The 20505-nt window shown below is 39.4% G+C and overlaps 1 protein-coding gene across 1 annotated transcript in view; it reads right to left on the reverse strand.

Moving 5' to 3' along the window:
* DUSP22 (dual specificity phosphatase 22) overlaps positions 1 to 20505 on the reverse strand; it is a 63045-nt gene that overhangs the window by 35481 nt on the left and 7059 nt on the right. Inside the window, exons 2-3 of the mRNA XM_045841761.1 lie at positions 17618 to 17651; positions 3061 to 3143 (exon numbers count right to left, since the gene is read on the reverse strand). Coding sequence (XP_045697717.1) covers positions 3061 to 3143; positions 17618 to 17651 — 117 coding nt within the window. The remainder of the gene's footprint in view (positions 1 to 3060; positions 3144 to 17617; positions 17652 to 20505) is intronic.

The following is a 20505-nucleotide window of genomic DNA, read 5'->3' on the forward strand; positions in this document are numbered from 1 at the left end:
ACTCCAAGGGGCAGCAGGCCCCTTTCCAGGGTCCTCCTTAATCTGCATCCCCATGACCATATTCAGTAGAATATAGTTCCATAGACAAATTGGTTCCCTGCTCAGAAAGACTGGTAAATGTGTTTTCAATGCAGCACTTGAGAACCTTAATTTTGTCAACACAACTGTGAATCTTCCAGAGGGGTATTAAATTCCTTAAACTTACTTATTTTTTGCAAAGCATCACATTCCAGGCCTACTGTTTGACAGCCTATCCTTTGAGAATCGTCACTGAGCTCCTGACCTATGACCGCTGTTTTAGAGACCTCACTGAACAATATGACTGCCTGCTCTCACTCAGCTTCCATCACAATAAGAGCAGACCTAAAGATTCTAAAATTCCTTGCTAAGTGATGTTAAGCACCCAGTGCTTTAAAACTCATTCAGATGTTTGTTGAAAATGTTCCAAAGAAGTACCTACAACATACTGCTCAATACATAGATAATTTCATGACACCAGGACTCACAGAACTCCTACATGGAAGTGACAGGACTGAAAGCTTTCAATTTTAGATAGTAACTCCCTCCCTCTTCCAGCCCAGCCCCAGACTAGGACTACCCAGAGTAAGTCAGAGGTCATAAGATAACTATGCATGATTTTGAAGCTCTTAGAAAATGAAGCAGGTGCCAGCTTTTTTGTCCCTCATTCTTTATCCTTCCAGCCTTTATTAGGGCTCCTCACCAGGATGGGGAGCAGCTCATGGCAGGTGCTCAGCCTTGCATTCAATCTTACTCTAAACCAGTAACAACCCTGACTTACCACTGGCTGGGTGAGACCATGGCTTCTGGAAGTGATTTTGAAATTAAAGACAGAAGTCTGCCTATATGCACAAGACAGAGGCTAAACCAAGGTGTGAAACATCTGATCCATGCCTGGTGAGTCTCCTCTATTTGAATAACTTAATGTGAGCATGTCAGGTCAAAAACTTCTGGTGCCTAAGTTTTCCCCCACTGTTATATCAGAGAAGTTATTGTTTTAATTTTTATAAGAATGTATTGATAAGTTACTTATGAAGTTAAAGATGAATACAATAAGAGGGGCAATATTAAATTGTACTATGGTATAAAATAGTGGTCTAACCCTTAATAAATATGAAATCACTGGAAAGTATTTTATCAAGTTGAGGTATAAAAGCACCAGAAGACTACAAGAGGATGTCAAATAACAGCCATCCCCATGAAGAAAAGGTAGAGTTTCTCTTTCTTTTTTTTGAAGGCATAATTTGTCCTTATAGACTGAGCTATAGAAGAAATAAAAGAAATATGTAGTATATTACTGATGGAACACAGTTTGTCCAAAGCTCTGAGGGTTTTACGTAAACAGTGGTCTCTCTGCTGGGTTACAGTCCCACCAGTTTTACTTTCCAGCCCTTTGTTTCCTGGTGTGTAAAACAAGGAGGTTGGACAGATAAGGACAGGAGCTTTTTATTTCTAATACTTGAAGGTCTTATATTTAGAGAGGAATTACACTGTGAATAGACTAAAGGGCCATGTTCATAAATGACAACATGCTCCACTAAATGCAATATGATGTTGGGAGGCAGGTTTGGAGGGTGAGGGCAGGAAGGACATCTACATCATTTATTAAAATAAAGGAAACCTCAAGCCTCATGTTATGATTTAAGAGGGAATCAATCATGACCAGTTTATGTTTAACTTACCATCGTGGCCATAGCTTAGCTATGTTTTAAATATAAAATGTCATTCATAGATGAAAAAATGGAGTAGCTATCTTCAAAAATATTGTTATATGCCAAAAATGATGTGCTATTATTGTTGCTGTGATTTTCAATAAAATCTTCCTGCAACACAAATTATAGCACCTTAAAAAGCCATGAGCTAAAACACCAGAACAGATCTGGAGAAATGAACTGAGCTTTACTTACCACCTATGGCTCTCTGGTGCTATTAACATCTAATAGAATCACTTATCATTCCATGTCTTCAATTGTTTTACACTAACTGCAATCTGGCAGCTCTAATGGCTAAGAAAAACAGATAAATTTAAAATAAAAATATATTATCTATTCTTGCATAATATGAATTTAAATGAAAACAGCGTGAACTAGGATTATTTCTTTCAGAACAAGTCACTGCATTCTCTCTACCACCACCCTAAAATAGAAAAACGCAATACAACCATACCTCCATTGTTTTGTAAAAAAAGCTACCCTGGTCTCTGTCAAGGCTAGGGGACAAACAGATTTGCTCCTGGCCAACAGCTGAAGCCATCCATTTCAGTAATAGTAAAGATGTTTTTGAAATTAGTGTACAGGCAGATACACCCTGTTTTCTCAAAAATCAAAAACAGAACAGCTTTTACACTGATAGTCTCTGTACCAGAAAAGCCTTGGAAAATCTCCAGTGACAATTTATCTCCCATTGTTTTTTATTCCCAAATGTAAATGGTATATAACTGAGCTTAAACAAAAAACAAAAAAATCAGGAAATAAGCAGCCTGGATTCTTTTGTATGCTAAAACTGGAGATAATTAAAAAAATATTTTATTTATATATTTTTAGAGAGGGGGAAGGGAGGGAGAAAGAAAGAGAGAAAAACATCAATGTGAAAGAGATACATCAATCCATTGCCTCTCACATGGCCCCAACTGGGGACCAGGCCCGCAACCCAGGTATGTGTCCTGACTGGGAATTGAACCAGCAACATTTCAGTTTGCAGGCTGGTACTCAATCCACTGAGCCACACCAGCCAGGGCTAAAACTGGAAATAATTTTGAAAGAAATGAAACGGATTTAAAATGTCCTTAAAATCCAGAAGGAAGTAAATGCAGCATCAGCTTATTCTTTGGTAAACAGCCAAGAAAGCCAAGCTAGCAATGCAGTAGGAATATAGTCAGAAAAACCATATACCCTTCTACCTTTCCACAGACAGGGCATGGACATAAGTCTGGCCTAAGCCAAAACTAATACAGCTAGCAACTGCAGGGGCACACCGGCATCAGAGAGAACACAGTTGCTTTCACTACCATCCTAGGCACTCCGTAGCACATGGCTCTCTTACCTCTAACATTGGCCTGGCACTGTCGTGGACAGAGAGAATATGGGTCACCTTGTTCTTGCTCAACTGCTCTGCATCTCTGGCATCTGACAAAGAAGACAGACAGTTCAATATTCTCTGCAAGTGAATGATTCCTAAAGTTTAGCCAGAAAAAAATATAAAATGATTTCCATATTTCTTTCTTGAAAGTTCATAATTGACCATACTCAGAATAATTTAGATGTAGAAAATTTAGTACTATCTCTTTTTATATACTTTGCATATAACTAAATTTATTTTTGATTGGCACATCTAAAATCACTACTTTGATTTTAGAGACAGAGCAGCAGTTAGCTTCCAAAGTCAGTTCCGGAGACTGTAGGACAGGATCTTCCAGATTCTGAATCTGCCCAGGATTTGAATTTTAAAGGTCAACAGTTGCTTAAATATATTTTTCCTTTTTTAAAAAACAGCTTTATTGGGACAATTCATATGCCATAAAACTCACCCTTTTAATGTGTATAATTTAAGGGTTTTAGCATATTCGGAGTTGTTTAATCATCACCACAAGCTAACTTTAGAACATTTTCATCACCCCATAAATAAATTATTGTAACACAGATTAAGATATCAAAAAAAGTGGTTTGGGAATAAGATTATACACTTTGAATACAGAAGGCCTCTCTATACCACCAGTAAAACAACTGACTTTTGGACTCTAAAGGAAGTGGCTGTTCCTGGTAGACGATGCTCCTTTCTGTTTCATTATGGTGCCATCTGCACTGACACACCACTTTGGAGTTGCCCTTTCCCATAAGCACCTGCCCTGTCTACCTATTTGAAAGTGCATACAATGCTTCATCAAAGCTTCTGGATGACACTGGATATTTGATTTTTCAGGACTATACATTATTGATGTCTCTGGATGGCTGCCTACAACCACGGGCACTAAGGTAATGAGCTACAGACACAGCTGTAAGACTCTGGCCATGGGGCTGTCAGCTGGCTCCTGTGCGTATGCATAAGCCTGAAAGTGTCACATCAGCTTTCTCTGAGCACAGAATCACAGGGGCAGAGATCTGTCCTGTGCTGCTCAAATCCAGGTCTGTCAAACAGAAGTAGGGCATCACTTGGAAGCATGCTAAAAATGAGACTCCCAGGCCCACTACATACTTACACATCATAACCTGCACTTTTAATAAGAACCCTAGAAGATCATGTGCACTGTATATGGGAACCCTGGACAGCCTCCAGAGAATGACCTTTGATAGTGTCCCTTCCTGACTACAGATGTTAATGCATTTCTAAGCTAGAAAACAATTCACAACCACTTGCCATCACAGTTGCAACAAGTCAGTATTAATAAAATCAATGGGGAGATTGCAGTTTAGAATTCAAATGAAAAAAAATCTAGAGGAAAATTTGCTGAACACTGTTACGTTATCTCTTGGGACATGAGGTTTTTGGGGAATTTTTCACTCTACATATTACTGTCATGCTTGGATTTTTATTTTTATTTTATTGATATGGGGGGGCATAAATTTGTTGTTCCATTTATTTATGCATTAATTGGTTGATTCTTATATGTGACCTGACCGGAGATCAAACCTGCAGCCTTGGTGTATTGGGATGATGCTGTAACCAACTGAGCTACCCAGCCAGGGCTCATATTTGGATTTATAAACTTAAACAGCTTAATGTTTTCTTTTCCTTTCTCTCTCAGCATGTCCCTTGGCCCCTGGACTCTTGTTGCCTGTCTCCCTTTACCCTCCCCATCTCCAACGCCCCTTGATTTAGCTGGCCTTCTAAAGAAGCAAACATCATCTTTACACAGTGGGAGTGCTGATATAAAAATACACAACAGATCTTTCTCCTTTGCTATTAAATGTTCCCTGCCTAGCTGGAAGGAAGACCCCACCCATCGCTGGGTAGACCTCACTGAGCAGCAGATGGGTTCCTATAAGATGCTGTCCTAAAGGGCAAAGTGACAGCCACATGCTTCCTTAAGAAAGAAAATTAGCACTCAATACTGACACAGAAGATAGACAAAGGTCACCAGTCCCAAGATGTGGGAAATGCTAGAATGACTATGGGAAATAAGCCAGTCAAGCAAAGTAAAGCAGAATTTCCTCTCAATAAAATTCTAAAAATATAGTCAAAGAAGCATGAAAAATTAACATTAACAACACAAGTGCTCAAGAAAGAGCATTTGGCTGGAAAGAACTTCTTTGGTAATGCTTTTCCCTAACTCAAAGCACCTGCTGCACTGAACTGTGGGCTCAAAAGAATGGACATACAGATGAGAAGAGGCAGGGAAAAAGAGAAAGAAGGTCTCTGTTTTAAAGAGATCCAATTCCCTCTGCTTTGACATTGAACCCCAAGTCATGTCTGAGCCATTCACAAAACAACTTTTGCCTCCCCATTTGAGAATCTGCTGAGTGATGGGCAAGAGACTGCAATCTGTTTTGCAGTTATACTCCCCACTGCAAAATTTAATGACTTTTAGAGTTATAAATTAGTATGCATTAAAATAACTTCTAGTTACAAATTAGCCGTTAGTAGCTTCAACCTTTAACTGGATACACTTCCAACCAGGGCTGAGGGCCAAAATAGGGCTGTTGCTACCTGTTTCCTTCTCTATCAAATCTTGGCTCAGACATTTATTGGCCCTGACCTTGAACAAATTTTTCTGTACTTCCCTCTTCTCACCTGTAAATTGGAAAAATGGTAAGAGTACCACCTCAAAGGTCTGCTAGAAGTACTAAATGATACAAAATGCTTAGAACAGTGTTTGGCTGGCATTCATGCAGTTAAATGTTATTATTGTCATCATTATTATTACCACGGCAATCAGATTAAGTCCCAAGGCTGTGGTATGGGTCTCAATCTCCATGACATCTGAATATTTCCAACTGTATGCTTACTTCAAAGACATCTGATTCCCAGTTCTCACTGCACCATCCAAAGCTCAAACACTCAACTCCCAGCTTTCCTAGGCTAAGCTAACAGCAGACCACCACAGATCAATATTTAGTACCTCACCATCTCAGCCTCATCTGAGCAACCAGGGAACCACAACCATTCTCACTGAACAAAAGCTCTGAGACCTCAGACATGTACATCACCTGCACACAGTGCCTGAACTTGCTTCCCACTTTTCTAGATTTTTGAGGACATCTTCAAAGTATGAGGGCTTTCTGTGTCTACTGACATCTAATTCTGCACTTGCTAAGTGGTGAGGAAGCAGCTAACCCTACCCTCTTGGCCTAGGGAGGAGCTGAGCTTTGACTTCCCACTCCCTCCCTTCTTTCTTTGTATCTGGACAAGAACCAGCTACCAGTCATAAGCATCTCAAAAGAAAGGCTCTCATCAAAGATAGGGATCCAGAAGCTGGGTTTGTCTGTGGGTTTTTTTCTAGGTGGAAAATATCACCAGGTGTTGGGAAACTGTGATTCATTGCAAAGTTAAAAAGAAGAAACAGGAAATTGTACAGTGGCATGTAAAGGATTCCACTGGAAGGAAGGAAGGGAGGGAGGGAGGTAGGGAGGGAGGATGGAAAGGGGAATGGAGGGGAGGGAGGAAGGAGATGGAACAGAAGGCCACTCAATGGCTGGATGGAGACCATGGTCACTAGAACCAAGGTTTGAGGAGCACTGCCAATCCGCACTCTGAAAAATAAAGATCTCTAGAAGAGTAAAAAGAATAAAAACTCCACTAATTTTTTTTACATATTTCAACATTGGTGGTTGTATTACAATAGGCATGTATTATTTGTAATTTAAAAAGAGAAGAATGACTAAATGAGACATCATGCTAAAGTACAGATGACAGCTGAATTCACTCTCCAGGAGAAGTCATGATCCTTTTACCTTGGGTTTTCACACTTGCTATCTGACTAATGCTGCTCAGTGCCTACTGCACACCTGAAATGGAGTGGGTGTTTTATGAACATCTATCTCCTTCCACAACAGCCCAAAGCAGGTTTATGGTTCCCATTTCACAGACAGGGAAGGTAAGGAGGGCCTGAGCCTGCCTTAACTATAGTGTACCAGGCATGAAGTGGGTGCTTCAGCTGCCTTTTCTGGCTCAGCCCTCCGGTGCTGATGTTCTCATCCCTTCATGTACAGGTTGCTTAAAGTATCGAGGGCAAACATTTGGCTTGTGGGCTATGGGGTAACTGAATTCCAAGACCAGCATCCCCACAGCTTCTTTCCAGTCCTGTTCTGTGCCTGACCATCCCCCACACCACCCCACTTACTCTGAACCACTGAGGGTCAGGACACTATCCACACCAGACTCCTAGCACAGTGCCCTACACATTGGGAGCTTGCAACAAGTTTGTGAAACAATTGAGTTAATTCACAGGCAACCATATAAGACACACTTCCTTGCAGCTTCTTGTGTAGTAAATGCACTCTCATGCCTTTGTTTGAGATAAGCCTCACACTTGGAAAGTGTTTAAGAAATGCTTGGTGAATTAATATGTGAATAAAATACAACCACATACTAATGTCAGGATAACGGAAGATGATGACAAAACACCAACTGTCTGAACAAAGACAGGTGTGGGTGGGTTGCTGAAGAACCCTCTAATGGGTGAAATCCACAAAGCAAGAATCCTAGAACTGAAGGATTCCCATGTCACTTGATATTTAGAAAATAGGTACAGATTTTAGTACAAAAAAAGTTTAAATATTTCCTTAAAGCTGTACACAATGCCCTTCTGTAAGAAAGTATACTTTTATGTGTAAGGATAAAACTTTCACAAACTATTGGCAGAAGTACTGTATTTTTTGGACCATAAGACTCACCTAGGTTTTAGAGGAGGAAAACAGGGAAAAAATTTGAAGCAAAAATGTGGTAAAATATTTAATAACATAAATAACATAATACTTCACCAATGTAAATGTAAACAGAACTCAACAGCAGCATTAACAAACAAATTTGAGGGGAGGGGGAAAGTGTGTCTTATAGTCTGAAAATATGGTATTTAATTTGGTTGATATTTATTACAATTTTAATTTAATTTAATTTTAATTTAATTTAATTTTAGTGTAGCTCAATTATAGCTGTCCCAGTCCCTGCCCCCATGTTCTCTCCTGGCCCACACACCCCTCCTCCCACAGTCATTCCCCACCCTGTTGTCCATGTTCCTGGGTCCCTTATATGTGTTCCTTAACTAGAATCTTCCCTTTCTTTCCCCATTATCCCCTTCACCCCTCCCCTCTGGTAAGTTTGTTTCTTATTTTCATGTCTCTGGATCTATTTCACTTGTTTGTTTTGTTCATTAGTTTCCTGTTATAGGTGACATTATATGGTATTTGTCTTTCACCGCCTGGCTTATTTCACTTAGAATAGTATCCAGTTCCATGTATGCTATCCCAAAGGGCATGAGTTCCTTCTTTCTGCTGTGTAGTACTCCATTGTGTAAATGTACCAAAATTTACAACATTGTGTAAATATTTTTGAGGTTGTTGATGTACAGTTGTCTCCATTTTCCCCCATCACTCTCCCCCACCACTCTCCTCCACCACAGCCAACCCTACTTCCCACTCTTGATACTACTCTCCTTTTGGTTTTGTCCATGGGTCCTTTACACATGTTCCTGAAAACCCTTCCCCCTTTCTCCCCCAGTATCCCTTCCTACCTCCCCTCTGGCTACTGTCAGTTTGTTCTTAATTTCACTGTCTGTGGTTATATTTTGCTTGCTTGTTGGTTTTGTTGATTAGGTTTTGCTTATAGGTGAGATCATATGGTATTTATCTTTCACCACCTGGCTTATTTCACTTAGCATAATGCTCTCCAGTTCCATGCACGTGTTGCAAAGGGTAGGAGCTCCTTCTTTCTTTCTGTTGTGTAGTATTCCATTGTGTAAATGTACCACAGTTTTTTTATCCACTCATTTACTGATGGGCATTTAGGATGTTTCCAGGACCCAACTATTATAAATAACACTGCTATGAACATTGAGGGGCAGCAGTTCTACTGAATGGGTGTTTCAGGATTCTGAGGGTATAATCTCTGCAGTGAAATCACTGGATTAAAAGTAAGTTCCATTTTTTGTTTTTTAAGGAAATTCCATACTGTTTTCCACAGTGGCTGCACTAGTCTGCATTCCCACCAACAGTGCACTAGGGTTCCCTTTTCTCCATATCCTTGCCAGTACTTGTTGTTTGTTGATTTGTTAATGATGGTCATTGTGACCTGTGTGAAGTGGTATCACATTATGGCTTTAATTTGCATCTCTCTGGTGGCTAGTGATGTTGACCATTCTTTCACATGTGTATGGGCCCTCTGTATATCCTTCTTAGAGAAGTGTCTCTTCAGGTCCTTTGCCAATTTTAAATTGGATTTTTTTGTCTTCCTGGTGTTGAGTCCTATGTGTTCTTTATATATTTAACCCTTAATAAGAGATTATTAAGAGATTAAACCCTTGTCTTAAGTATCATTGGCAAATATGTTTTCCCATACAGTTTTCATGTTTTCATTAGCATACAGAAGCTTTTTAAGTTGATGTACTCCCATTTGTTTATTCTTTCCTTTAAATTCTTTGCCCTAGGAGATATAATGGTGAAAAAGTTGCTGTGTGGGATATCTGAAAACTTTTAACCTGATTTCCTCTAAGACTTTTATGGTATCATGACTTATTTTGACGTTTTTTATTCATCTTGAGTTTATTCTGGTGTATGGTGTAAATTGATGGTCTAGTTTCATTTTTTTTGGACATACCTGTCCATATCTCCCAAAACTATTTATAGAGGAGGCTATGTTTACTCCATTTTATGCTCCTGCACCCTTTGTTTAATATTGATTGACCATGGAGACATGGGTTTATTTCTGCACTCTCTATTCTATCTCATCAATCTATGTGTCTGTTCTTATGCTGGTACCAGACTGTTTTGATTACAGTGGCCTTGTAATATAGTTCAATATCAGGTATTGTGATCCCTTTCACTCTGTTCTTTCTCAAGACGGCTGAGGGTATTTGGGATAATTTATAATTCCATATAAATTTTTGAAATGTTTACTCTATACCTCTGAAATATGTCATTGGTATTTTAATAGGAATTGAGTTGAATTTATAAATTTCTTTGAGTAGTATGGACATTTTGATGATATTAATTCTTCCAATCCATGAACACGGTATATCCCTCCATTCATTTGTGTCTTACTTCATTTATTTCTTTAGTGTTGTGTAGTTTTCTGAGCACAGGTCTTTTACCTCCTTGGTTAGGTTTGTTCCTAGGTACTTTATTTTTACTGTTGCTATGGTAAATGGAATTTTTTTCCCAATTTCTGTTCCTGGCAATTCATTCTTTATGTCCAAAAGAGCCTTCAATTTCTGAATATTGACTTTGTATTGCAGTTTTGCCAAATTCGCTTATTAGGTATAGTAGTTTTTTTGGTTGAGCCTATAGGGTTTTCTATATACACTATCATGTGATCTGCAAACAGTGACAGTTGTACTTCCTCCTTTCCAATTTGGATGCCTTTTACTTCTTTTCCTTGTCTGATCACTGTGGCTAGAACTTCCAGTACTATGTTGAATAGAAGTGGTGAAAGTGGATACCCTTGCCTTATTCCTGATCTTAGAGGGAAAGCTTTTAGTTTTTGCCTGTTGAGTATGACGTTGGCTGCAGGTTTCCCATATATGGCCTATATTATGTTGAGATATGCTCCTTCTATTCTGACTTTGCTGAATATTTTTCATCATAACTGGGTACTGTACTTTATCAATGCTTTTTGAGCATTTATTGATATAATCATGTGACTTTTGACTTTCATTTTGTTTATGTGGTGTATTATGTTTATTGATTGGTGAATATTGTACCATGCTTGCATTCCTGGGATGAATCTCACTTGATCACGATGGATGATCTTTTTAATGCACTACTGGATCTGGATTGCAAATATTTTGTTGAAGATTTTAGCATCTATGTTCATCAGCTATATTGGCCTGTAGTTTCCTTTCTTTGTTGTGTCTTTCCTGGCCTCATAAAAAGAATTTGGGAGTCTTCCCTCTTCTTGAATTTTTTGGAACAGTTTGAGAAGGACAGAAGTTAACTCTTCCCTAAATGTTTAGAAAAATTCACCTGAGAAGCCATCTGGTCCAGAGCTTTTGTGTGCTGGGAGTTTCTTGATTACTGCTTCAATTTCATTCATTGTTAGTCTGTTTAGGCTTTCTGCTTCTTCCTGATTCAGTTTGGGAAGGTTATTATGCTTCTAGAAATTTATTCATTTCACCCAGGTTGTCTTGGCATATATTTATTTGTAGTAATTTCTGACAATCCTTTGTATTTCTGTGGTACCAGTAGTAATTTCTCCTCATTTGTTTATTTAAGTCCACTCTCTTTTTTTCTTGATCAGTCTGGTTAAAGGCTTGTTGATTTGTTTATCTCTTCAAAGAACCAGTTCCTGGATTTTTGATCCTTTGAAAAGTTCTTTTAGTCTCTATGTCACTTAATTCTGCTCTGATATTGATATATCCTTCCTTCTACTTGCTTCGGGCTTTGTTGTTGTTGTTCTAGTTTTTGTAGATGTAGGGTTAGGTTGTTTTTATTTGAAATGTTTCTATCTTTTTTAGGTAGGCCTGTATTTCTGTAAACTTCTCTCTCAGGACTGCCTTCACTGTGTCCCATAGGTTTTGGGCTGTTGTGTGTTCATTTTCATATATTTCCAGAATCTTCTTGATTTTTCTTTGATCTCATTTTTGACCCATTCATTATTTAACAGCATGTTATTCAGTCTCCATGAATTTGAATTTTATTGAGTAATTTTTTGCTTGAGGTTGGTTTCTAGTTTCAAGCCAATGTGATCCAAAATGCTTGATATGATTCCAATTTTCCTGAATTTGTTGAGGCTTGTTTTGTGTCCTACCATGTGGTCTACTTTCAAAAATGTTCCATGTGCATTTGAAAAGAATGTATTATTTTGCTTCTTTGGGGTGAAAGGTTCTGTATATATCAGTTAAGTTCATTTGATTCAGTGTCACAATATGCTTATTGATACTTTGTTTGGATACTCTTGACTGTTGGGTGTTAAAGTCCCCTACTATAAGTGTATTGCACTCTATATCTTTCTTGAAGTCCTCCATGATTTTCCTTATATATTTGGTTGCTCCTATGTTGGGTGCATATATGTTTACAATGGTTATATTGTCTTGATAGATTCTCTCCTTAAGTATGATGAAGTATGTTTCTCTGTCTCTTTTCATGGCCTTTGTTTAGAAATCTAGTTTGTCTGATACAAGTATTGCTACCCAGACAATTTTTTCATGTCCATTTGCTTGGAATATATTTTTCCCCCTCTTTGCTTGAAGTCTGTGTAGATCTCTTGTTCTGAGGTGGGTCTCTTGTAAACAGCCTATATGTGGGTGATGTTTTCTTATCCATTCAGCTACCCTATGTCTTTTGATTGGAGCATTTAACTCATTTACATTTAAGGTTATTGACAGGTACTTATTCATTGCCATTTTTCCCCTTTGAATTCGTGTTCCCTCCTCTCTCTCTATTTTCTTCATTTTCTTAAATTACTCCCTTTAGTGTGTCTTTCAATGCAGGTGTGGTGGAGGTGTATTCTTTTAGCCTTCTTTTGTCTGGGAAACTTCTTAATTCACATTCCATTTTAATTGAGAGCCCTGCTGGGTAGAATAGTCTTGGTTACAGGCCTTTACTTTTCATTACTTGGAATATTTCTTGCCATTCTCTTCTGTCTTGTAATGTTTCTGTTGAGAAATCAGTCACTAGCCTTTCCAGAGCTCTCTTGTATGTTACTAGCTATTTTTCCTTTGCTGCCTTTAAGATTCTCTCTTGTCTTTGAATTTTGCCATTTTAATTATGATGTGTCTTAGAGTGGGCTTCTTTAGGTTCATCTTGATTGAAACTCTCTGTGCTTCCTAGACTTATGTGACATTTTCTCTTGTCAAGTTAGAGAAGTCTTCTCTCATTACTTTTTCAAACAGGCTTTCTATCCTTTGCCCCTCTTCTTCTTTTCCTTCTGATATCCCTATTACATAGGTTATTACATCTCAGGTTGTCCAGCATCTCCCTCATCCCCTCTTAATTTTTTTTGAGTCCTTTTTCATTTTGTTGCTTTTTCTGGGAATTTTCTTCTACCTTGTGCTCCAGCTCACTGATTCGATCCTCTGCTTCATCTAACCTGCTTTTAATTCCTTCTATCATGTTCTTCATTTCAGATATTATATTTTTCACTTCCTCTTGGCTCTCTTATCAATAGTTTCTATGTCCTCTTCCATACTGGTGTAGTTCACAGTAAGTTTTTTGTAGCTTCTCTAGAGTTCTTTGTAGTTCACACTGAGCTCCTTGAGTGTCCTTCTGATCATTATTTCCAACTTATTGTGAGGTAGTTTTTTTGCCTCAATTCCATTTTGTAGTCTTTTTGGGGATTCCTCCTTTCCTTTCAATTGGGGGTTATTTCTTTTTTAGCTGACCTTTCTTGTTTGTTTCTGTGTATTAGATTGATTTGCTTCGACACCCTGTCTTCATGGTGTGACATTCTGTGCTAGGATACCTGTGGGGATCAGTGGTAGAGGCTCCTTGATCTCCTGAACTGGATGCTATTGATACCCATTATGCCATTTATGCGGCTCTCTAGTTGTAATTGGGTTTTGGTTGTTGTTGACTTTCTTTGGTGGGCCCTTCCCTCCTGGTGGCAGATTGAGAGTCACTCTGCCTACCATGTCTTGTACATTATGGTACAGGTGTTACCAGAAGAAAACCAAACAGCCCAGGACACAAACACACATCTGCAAAAACCTTCACCCACAACCACACTATTAATAGCAAATAAGCCAATATTAATAAAGGTGAAAAGGGTTTAGGACTATTATAAGAAATTTAGAACAAATGTGAAATGATTGCAACATTAAGTGATTTTGTAAGGGTCCAGGGAGGAACAATAGTATGAGTTGGGAATATAGACAAGACAAAGAGTAAGAAAATAAAATTTATATCATAAATAAAAAAGTAAAGAAGGGAGGCAGAATGGGGTAAGAGAAAGGAAACATAGTATTAGCTTTAAACAGAAAGTTTATGTGTGTGTGTGTGTGTGTGTGTGTGTGTGGAGAGAGAGAGAGAGAGGGAGAGAAAACAATGAAAAGAATATATATATATAAAATAATAGGGACATAACTGGAGAAAAAGATCTACCACAGAAATATCAACAACAAATGGGCTAAGATTTATATAGGTGGGATGGGAATATGAGGGGAAAAAAAGAGCAAGCTTATGAGATGTCTAGAAGAAAGAAATTATTTTGAGAGGATAGAGAGAGAAGGAATACTAAGAGTGTGGAATGAAAACAAGGCTAAGGCAGGGAAAATTAATATTTAAAATGAAAAATGGGCAGGAAGAAAGTAAAATGTAGTAAGAGAAGGGAACGGTAAAATTTGAGAATTGAAATTCAAAAATAGTGACTATTTAGAAATAAGATTGAAGAAATGAAACAACCACCACCTTATCCACAACCAACGAGCAAAGACTGATAACAGTGGGGAGAGAATAAGGGTATTTTAAGAACTGAAAAAAGAATGTGAGATGACTAATGACAATTACAAATGGTTTTGAAAGGCTGGAGCAAGAAGACATAGTTAGACTGTGGAATAAAAACAAGTTGTGGCAAGAGAGAAAATAGAAGTTAAAACAAAAATAATAAGAAGAAAGAAGGTAAAATGGAATAGAAGGGAAGAGCAAAATATAGGATCTGAAATAACAATAATATAAAACCTGGTGCCATATTATGCCCAAACTCGAAGGATAAGAAACGAATGTTAACAGCTATGCAGGAGAAAAGATAGCGCCTTGTTGTGCCAGTCTCTATTTTCTCTCTGCTCTGCTGGGTTTAGTAGATCAGTGCCCAAGGATCTGCAGCTCCTAGGTGTCTGTTGAAGGGTTCTTTCACAGCCTTTTCTTTATTTCCTCTGCGGTAATGTACCACCCAGCAGGAAACTCCTGAGCCTGGACTCACAGATCTGCAGGACCTGTAATCCCAAAGGTGGGGGTTGTGCTTGCCTTTCTTGTAAGGCTATCCGGCTGGCTGTAGCAAAACTCAGGCATTCTGCTCCTGCCTTCCAGTCCCGAGCCTGTTGTTCTCTTGCAGGAGGTTTGGCCCAAATTCTCCTCTCTGAACAGCCTTCTGTTCTCAAGCTGTGCTGGTTTAGGTCCTACCATTCCTTCAGTGTACTCTATTCATCTTCATTTTCAGCTAGCAGAGCTGCTATGCCTATGTGCACAGGTGTAGGGGACCCTTTAAATATAGTTTCTGCGTGGCCTCCACACTATATAGCACTGGTCCCTAGGGGGCCAGTTCTTCACATGGTTCCCCTCCCCAAAAATCACACCATCTCTTATGGACAGGACTGGGCACCACCTTTCAGAACTTCTGACAGTTTTAGATAAAGTTTTTCTCAGGATCTTTCCCAGCTGAAGCTGGAAAGAGTCTCCCAGCTATACTATAACACAGGGCAGGCCAGTTCTTGCCTACTGCCATGCACTCCCCACACTCTGGTCCACATACTCTCTCACTCATAGATGCTTTTACTCACTCTCCACTCTGTGTTTTGACTGCAGTTCTGGTCTGGGTCTAGGAGTAAGTGGTTGGAGCTGCCAGCTGCTTTGCTGCCATCTTGGATCTTTATTACAATTTTTAATTTGTAAATACTTCATCTAGTAATTTACTTCTAAGAAATTATCCTAAACTCTGTTTCAAATACAAAGATACCCCCCCCCCCATGAAAGCAGTTAATAAAAACTCACTAAATAAACTCCTAAAGATATTTGCTCTTTAATATATTCCGGCTCCAATGGGCTGCCTACCACAAAACACTTGGTGCTTTTTCAGAATTACAAAACCTACTGATTTAGGAACTCCAGTACTAGTTTTAACATGTTCTCATAGCAACTGACACCTAGCTGTCACCTCCCTGTGCTTAATTCTTTTTGAGGAGGAGGGCCTTCTAAGGAAAAAGAGGCAATAAATATTATGCAGAGAAATCATAAAGATTGTTTTTATAATCAATTTGAATCTGAACTCACAAATTTAGACAACCAGAAAAATGACAACAGTATATTCTGGCTTGTACAGTGAGAGAAGAATTGTATTTCAGATACCCATGACAAAGTTTGGCTCTCTTGACCCCACAGTCAACTTGTTTCTGCATGTTTCCTACCTGTAGTATATCCTGTCTTCATGCTATAGAAACAGTGTTTTCAAGTTAGATACACTCAAGACATCACACAGCATGGGAACCCACCCCTCCTTGCCTCTTTGCCTCCATGCACTTTGCTCCATGGGTTTCTACTCACCTCTGTGATCACAGAGCATTTTGAGACAGAGAAGCTAAAAATAAAAAGTCAATAGCTGATGGCAAATCAATTAATACATATTTAATAAGCTTCAGAGGAATGTGTCAAAAGAAAAGTCATCAGCTCTGGCTGATGTGGTTCAGTGGACTTAGTGTCGGCTTACGAACCAAAGGGTCACAGGTACAATTCCCAGTCAGGGCACATGCCTGGGTTGTGGGCCAGGTCCCCAGTAAGGGGAACACGAGAGGCAACCACACATTGAAACTTCTTTTCCTCTCTTTCTACCTCTCTTCCCCTCTCTCTAAAAATAAATAAATAAAATCTTTAAAAAAAAAAAGTCATCATAAGATGAGAATAATCTGCCAAAGATAAATTTGCCTCTTATTTTTTCCAGGTGATTAAAACAAACAAGTTTCTGAAAATTTATTAATAATATCTAGAAAAAAAGTGATAAAAGATTATAAATAAATTCCATGGCTGCTAAGCATATCTTTTAGCCATTTTGTTCAGATCTTGTTCCAATAAGTGTGCAGAATTTAAATGAAGATCAGAGGTCAAACTGGAAATTGCACAGTCTAAATCATTCTGTCAGCATTAGCTAAGGGGTCGGGGCATGAGAATGAGGGTCCTACAAGGAGCCTGAGCACATATGGTGGCCATGTCCAGACCAGGCTTTGAATAAACTGAGTTTATACCTTGGTTCAATCATGTGTGAGAAGGCTAAAACTGATGACCTTTTAAAAAGCAAACTTACCTTTGGGTGAAAGCAACCCAAATGTGTATCAATAGATGAATAAATAAACAAAATGTGGTATATACATAAAATGGAGTATTATCCAGCCCTAAAAACGAAATTCTGACATGTTACAAATTGGCTGCACCTTGAGGACATTATGCCAAGTAAAATCAGCCAGACACAAAAGAACAAATACTGTATTATTCCACTTATATAAAGTTTCTGCAGTAGTCATATTCATAGAGACAGAAAGTAGAATGGTGGTTTCCAGGGGCTGGGGGTGGTGATCAAGAGGTAGTGTTTAATGGGTATTATCGTTAGTACTGAATGGGTATTAGAAGTACTAACTTTCAGTTGGGGAAGATGAAAAAGTTGTGGAGATGGATGGTGCTATAGTTAGCAATGTGAATATAGTTAACACCACTGAACTGTATGCTTAAAATAATTAAAATGGCATATTTTATATTATACATATTTTACCACAATAATACAAAAACACAAAAACAAAACAAAACTAACTCACCTTTGAAGTTGCCAATATAGAGACCAGGCAGGATCTAGGGGAGAGACATAGACCAGACATGAGTGTTACAGACTTGAAAGTGACAGTGTTTTGCACACAGAGGCAGGGCCCTCACCAGAGTAGCTGGAACATAGCTCAGGCAGACTGCCTGCCATATCCACTTCCAGCACCTCCCAAGGAGGTCAGCATGCCTAACCAGTCTCCAGGGCTTTGGCCAGTACTAAGCCTGACCTAATAATGTATGGATGGTGGCATGCTGGTGTCCATCAACTCACAGAACTTAAAAGACCAGGATCCCCCACAGGTCCTCAAGGATCCCATGTATCCTTCCTCACTTCAAGCCCCTCAAGTGCTTGCTCTTTGGCATCTTGAGTCCAGCCACAAACCCAAGTGCCTCCAGTCTCCCCTTTACCCCTTCTGCCGGCCTTTTCTCCCACAACTCCTCTTTTCCTTACCACATCCTACACTCCCCCTCCAACACCCTACACACTCTTGTACATCCCAGCCTTCTATCACAGCTCCAGCAAACCCACCCTCTGCTATGTGAGGTCTTTGTACATGCTGTTCCCACTGTTGGGCAGCTCTGCCTCATGCCCAAAGGAGGCCTTGTCTTGATGCCAGAGTCTAGAACAGATCCCTGCTTTGGTGCCCACAATCTGTTGTGCTCCCCTTGTAGTGATGCTGTCATGGAGGCATTACCAGGTGAACGTCTGTCCATTCTGCTGGTCTGGAAGACTCTCTGGGCAGTAAACACACCCTGTCACTCACAGCTGCATTCCCAGCTCCTGGCCCGCAGCAAGCCCATGATTATCATTCAATAAAGAGTTGCTAAGTGAATAAGTGGACTCTCTAAATGTGCAACTTAATTGAAAATATACATCTGCTCTTAAGGGTCTCCTTCTCCTAAGAAGTGGTTCTCAAACCAAACTATCCATTAGAATTACCAGAATCTGTTCAAAATTCAAATTTCTGGACAAGCCTCCAGACCAAGCCTCCATTCCAGTAGATTCATTCCAGATCTACTGGTATGATTCAGTAGATCTGAGGTGAGGATTGGGGACTGTATTTTTCACACGCACCCCCTGCATACCCCCAGTTCCTAGGCAACACCCTTATGTTAGTTTAGCACCACCACTGCACACCCTCTCTGCTTCTCACTCCTTATTTTTGTCCACTCCTACCAAGAACTCTGAAAGCAGCACATAGTAATGCTCATCACAGGCATGGAGTTCTTCAAGTATCTTTGACTTACTAAAAAACTGATGGAATGTGTACAAATTACTACAGGGGCCTTCTGACCTATTCTACCTAAAGCAGCCACATTTGGGTTCTGTTGTTGAGACCGCAGACCCTGATGCAGACTTTTCAAACCAGAAAATATACAAATGCAAATAAGTTTCACAAACCATCAAGCAAGTCACAGACCAGCAGAGCCCTACCCAACATGAAAGCAGCACCCCAGTGGCACTCCAAGAACCAGTCAGAAGTCACTCTGACAGGAGATTCCTTCTACTCTGAACTCGTTATTTCTCATATAGCACTTCCTTCCACTACTCCTGGAGCTACAGTGCAGCAGTTCCTTTGTTCAGCTTCTTAGGCCTCCCCTCTGATTTACTACAAGAGCTTCCTAGAGATCTCCCTGCCTTGACTTGACAAGTCCAAAGGATTCCTCAACCTGCCTCCAACATGCAAAGTTGATCAGGTGATATTTCAGGTTAAAAGCTTCTTAGGGCTTTAAGTAGCTATCAGGATAACATTCAGATCTGACACCTCAGCAAGTGAGACCTTGAAGGATTGAGGTTTTTATGTCTACGGCCTCTGCCCTATGCCAAGCACCTTCCTCAATCTTTGCCATATTCAAGGACAGAGAGACACAGGCCAGACCCCCCAATTTCATCGTCCAGGTTTTATGGGAAACAGCCTAATTTTCAAAGAATGTCAACTGCATTAAGACAAACAACTTTCAGTATTGTGATAGATAGATAAATAAAACACATGTGCAGGCTGACTATGGCCCATGAGAAGTCTAATTTATCTGCTGCCTGATCATATTTTGTGTTCATCTTTCCTCTAAGCTCAAATGGTTTTCACTTGATTGACAGGGTACTTAAGTAAATGTTTTTACAGTGAAGAAATAACCAATGTGAATAGGGTGAGAAGAGGTGAAGCAAGGGAAGGAGAGAGATGAACCAATGTTAAATGACACTTGCGAGAACAAACTTTGTCCCTGTCTGCCCAGTCAGACCTCCATGTGGGGTCAGTGACGCTAGGCCAGGGGCTGGGGCTGGGGCTGGGGCTGGGGCTGGGGCTGGGGCTGGGGCTGGGACTGGAAGAGAGCAGCATCCTGAAAGGACATCAGGGCAGAGAGCTGGCAGAGGCAGAGGTCTGAACTCACTAAAATCAAGGAGCCAACTTACTAAAAATCATTTAAGATGTACATTTTGTATGCAGTTAAAATATTTTAAAGCAATATAAGGAGAAGACGGAGTTGTATCAGTGAAGTTTTAAGTCCATTTCCCAGACCAGAAGAGTAAGCTAGAGCTTCACAAGCTGGAAATAAAAAGTAAATTTCTCAATCTCATTTTCTGTAGTTTCTTCCATATAAAATTACAAAACAAGATTAAGGGAGGCTGGAGACCATTGGCGGGGAGAAAAATTACATTTTTTTTCAATGAGAATAAAAGCCCATGAAATTTAAACTTCTATACTGATCAGTTTTGCAGTTCAAACTTGAAACTCAAAAAAACTGACCCAACTTCTCCCATGTTGTTGCTAGTAATCCCTAAGTACAAAAAAAGAAAATGAAAATAAATAATTTGCTAGGAGAGACATGGCTTATAGAGGAACCCAAGGAAGAGGTGAGTGTTCATTTGGGATAACATGTGAGT

This window comes from Phyllostomus hastatus, unplaced genomic scaffold (genome assembly GCF_019186645.2).
Source record: "Phyllostomus hastatus isolate PE091 unplaced genomic scaffold, TTU_PhHast_1.1 phas_contig_37, whole genome shotgun sequence".
NCBI lineage: Eukaryota > Metazoa > Chordata > Mammalia > Chiroptera > Phyllostomidae > Phyllostomus > Phyllostomus hastatus.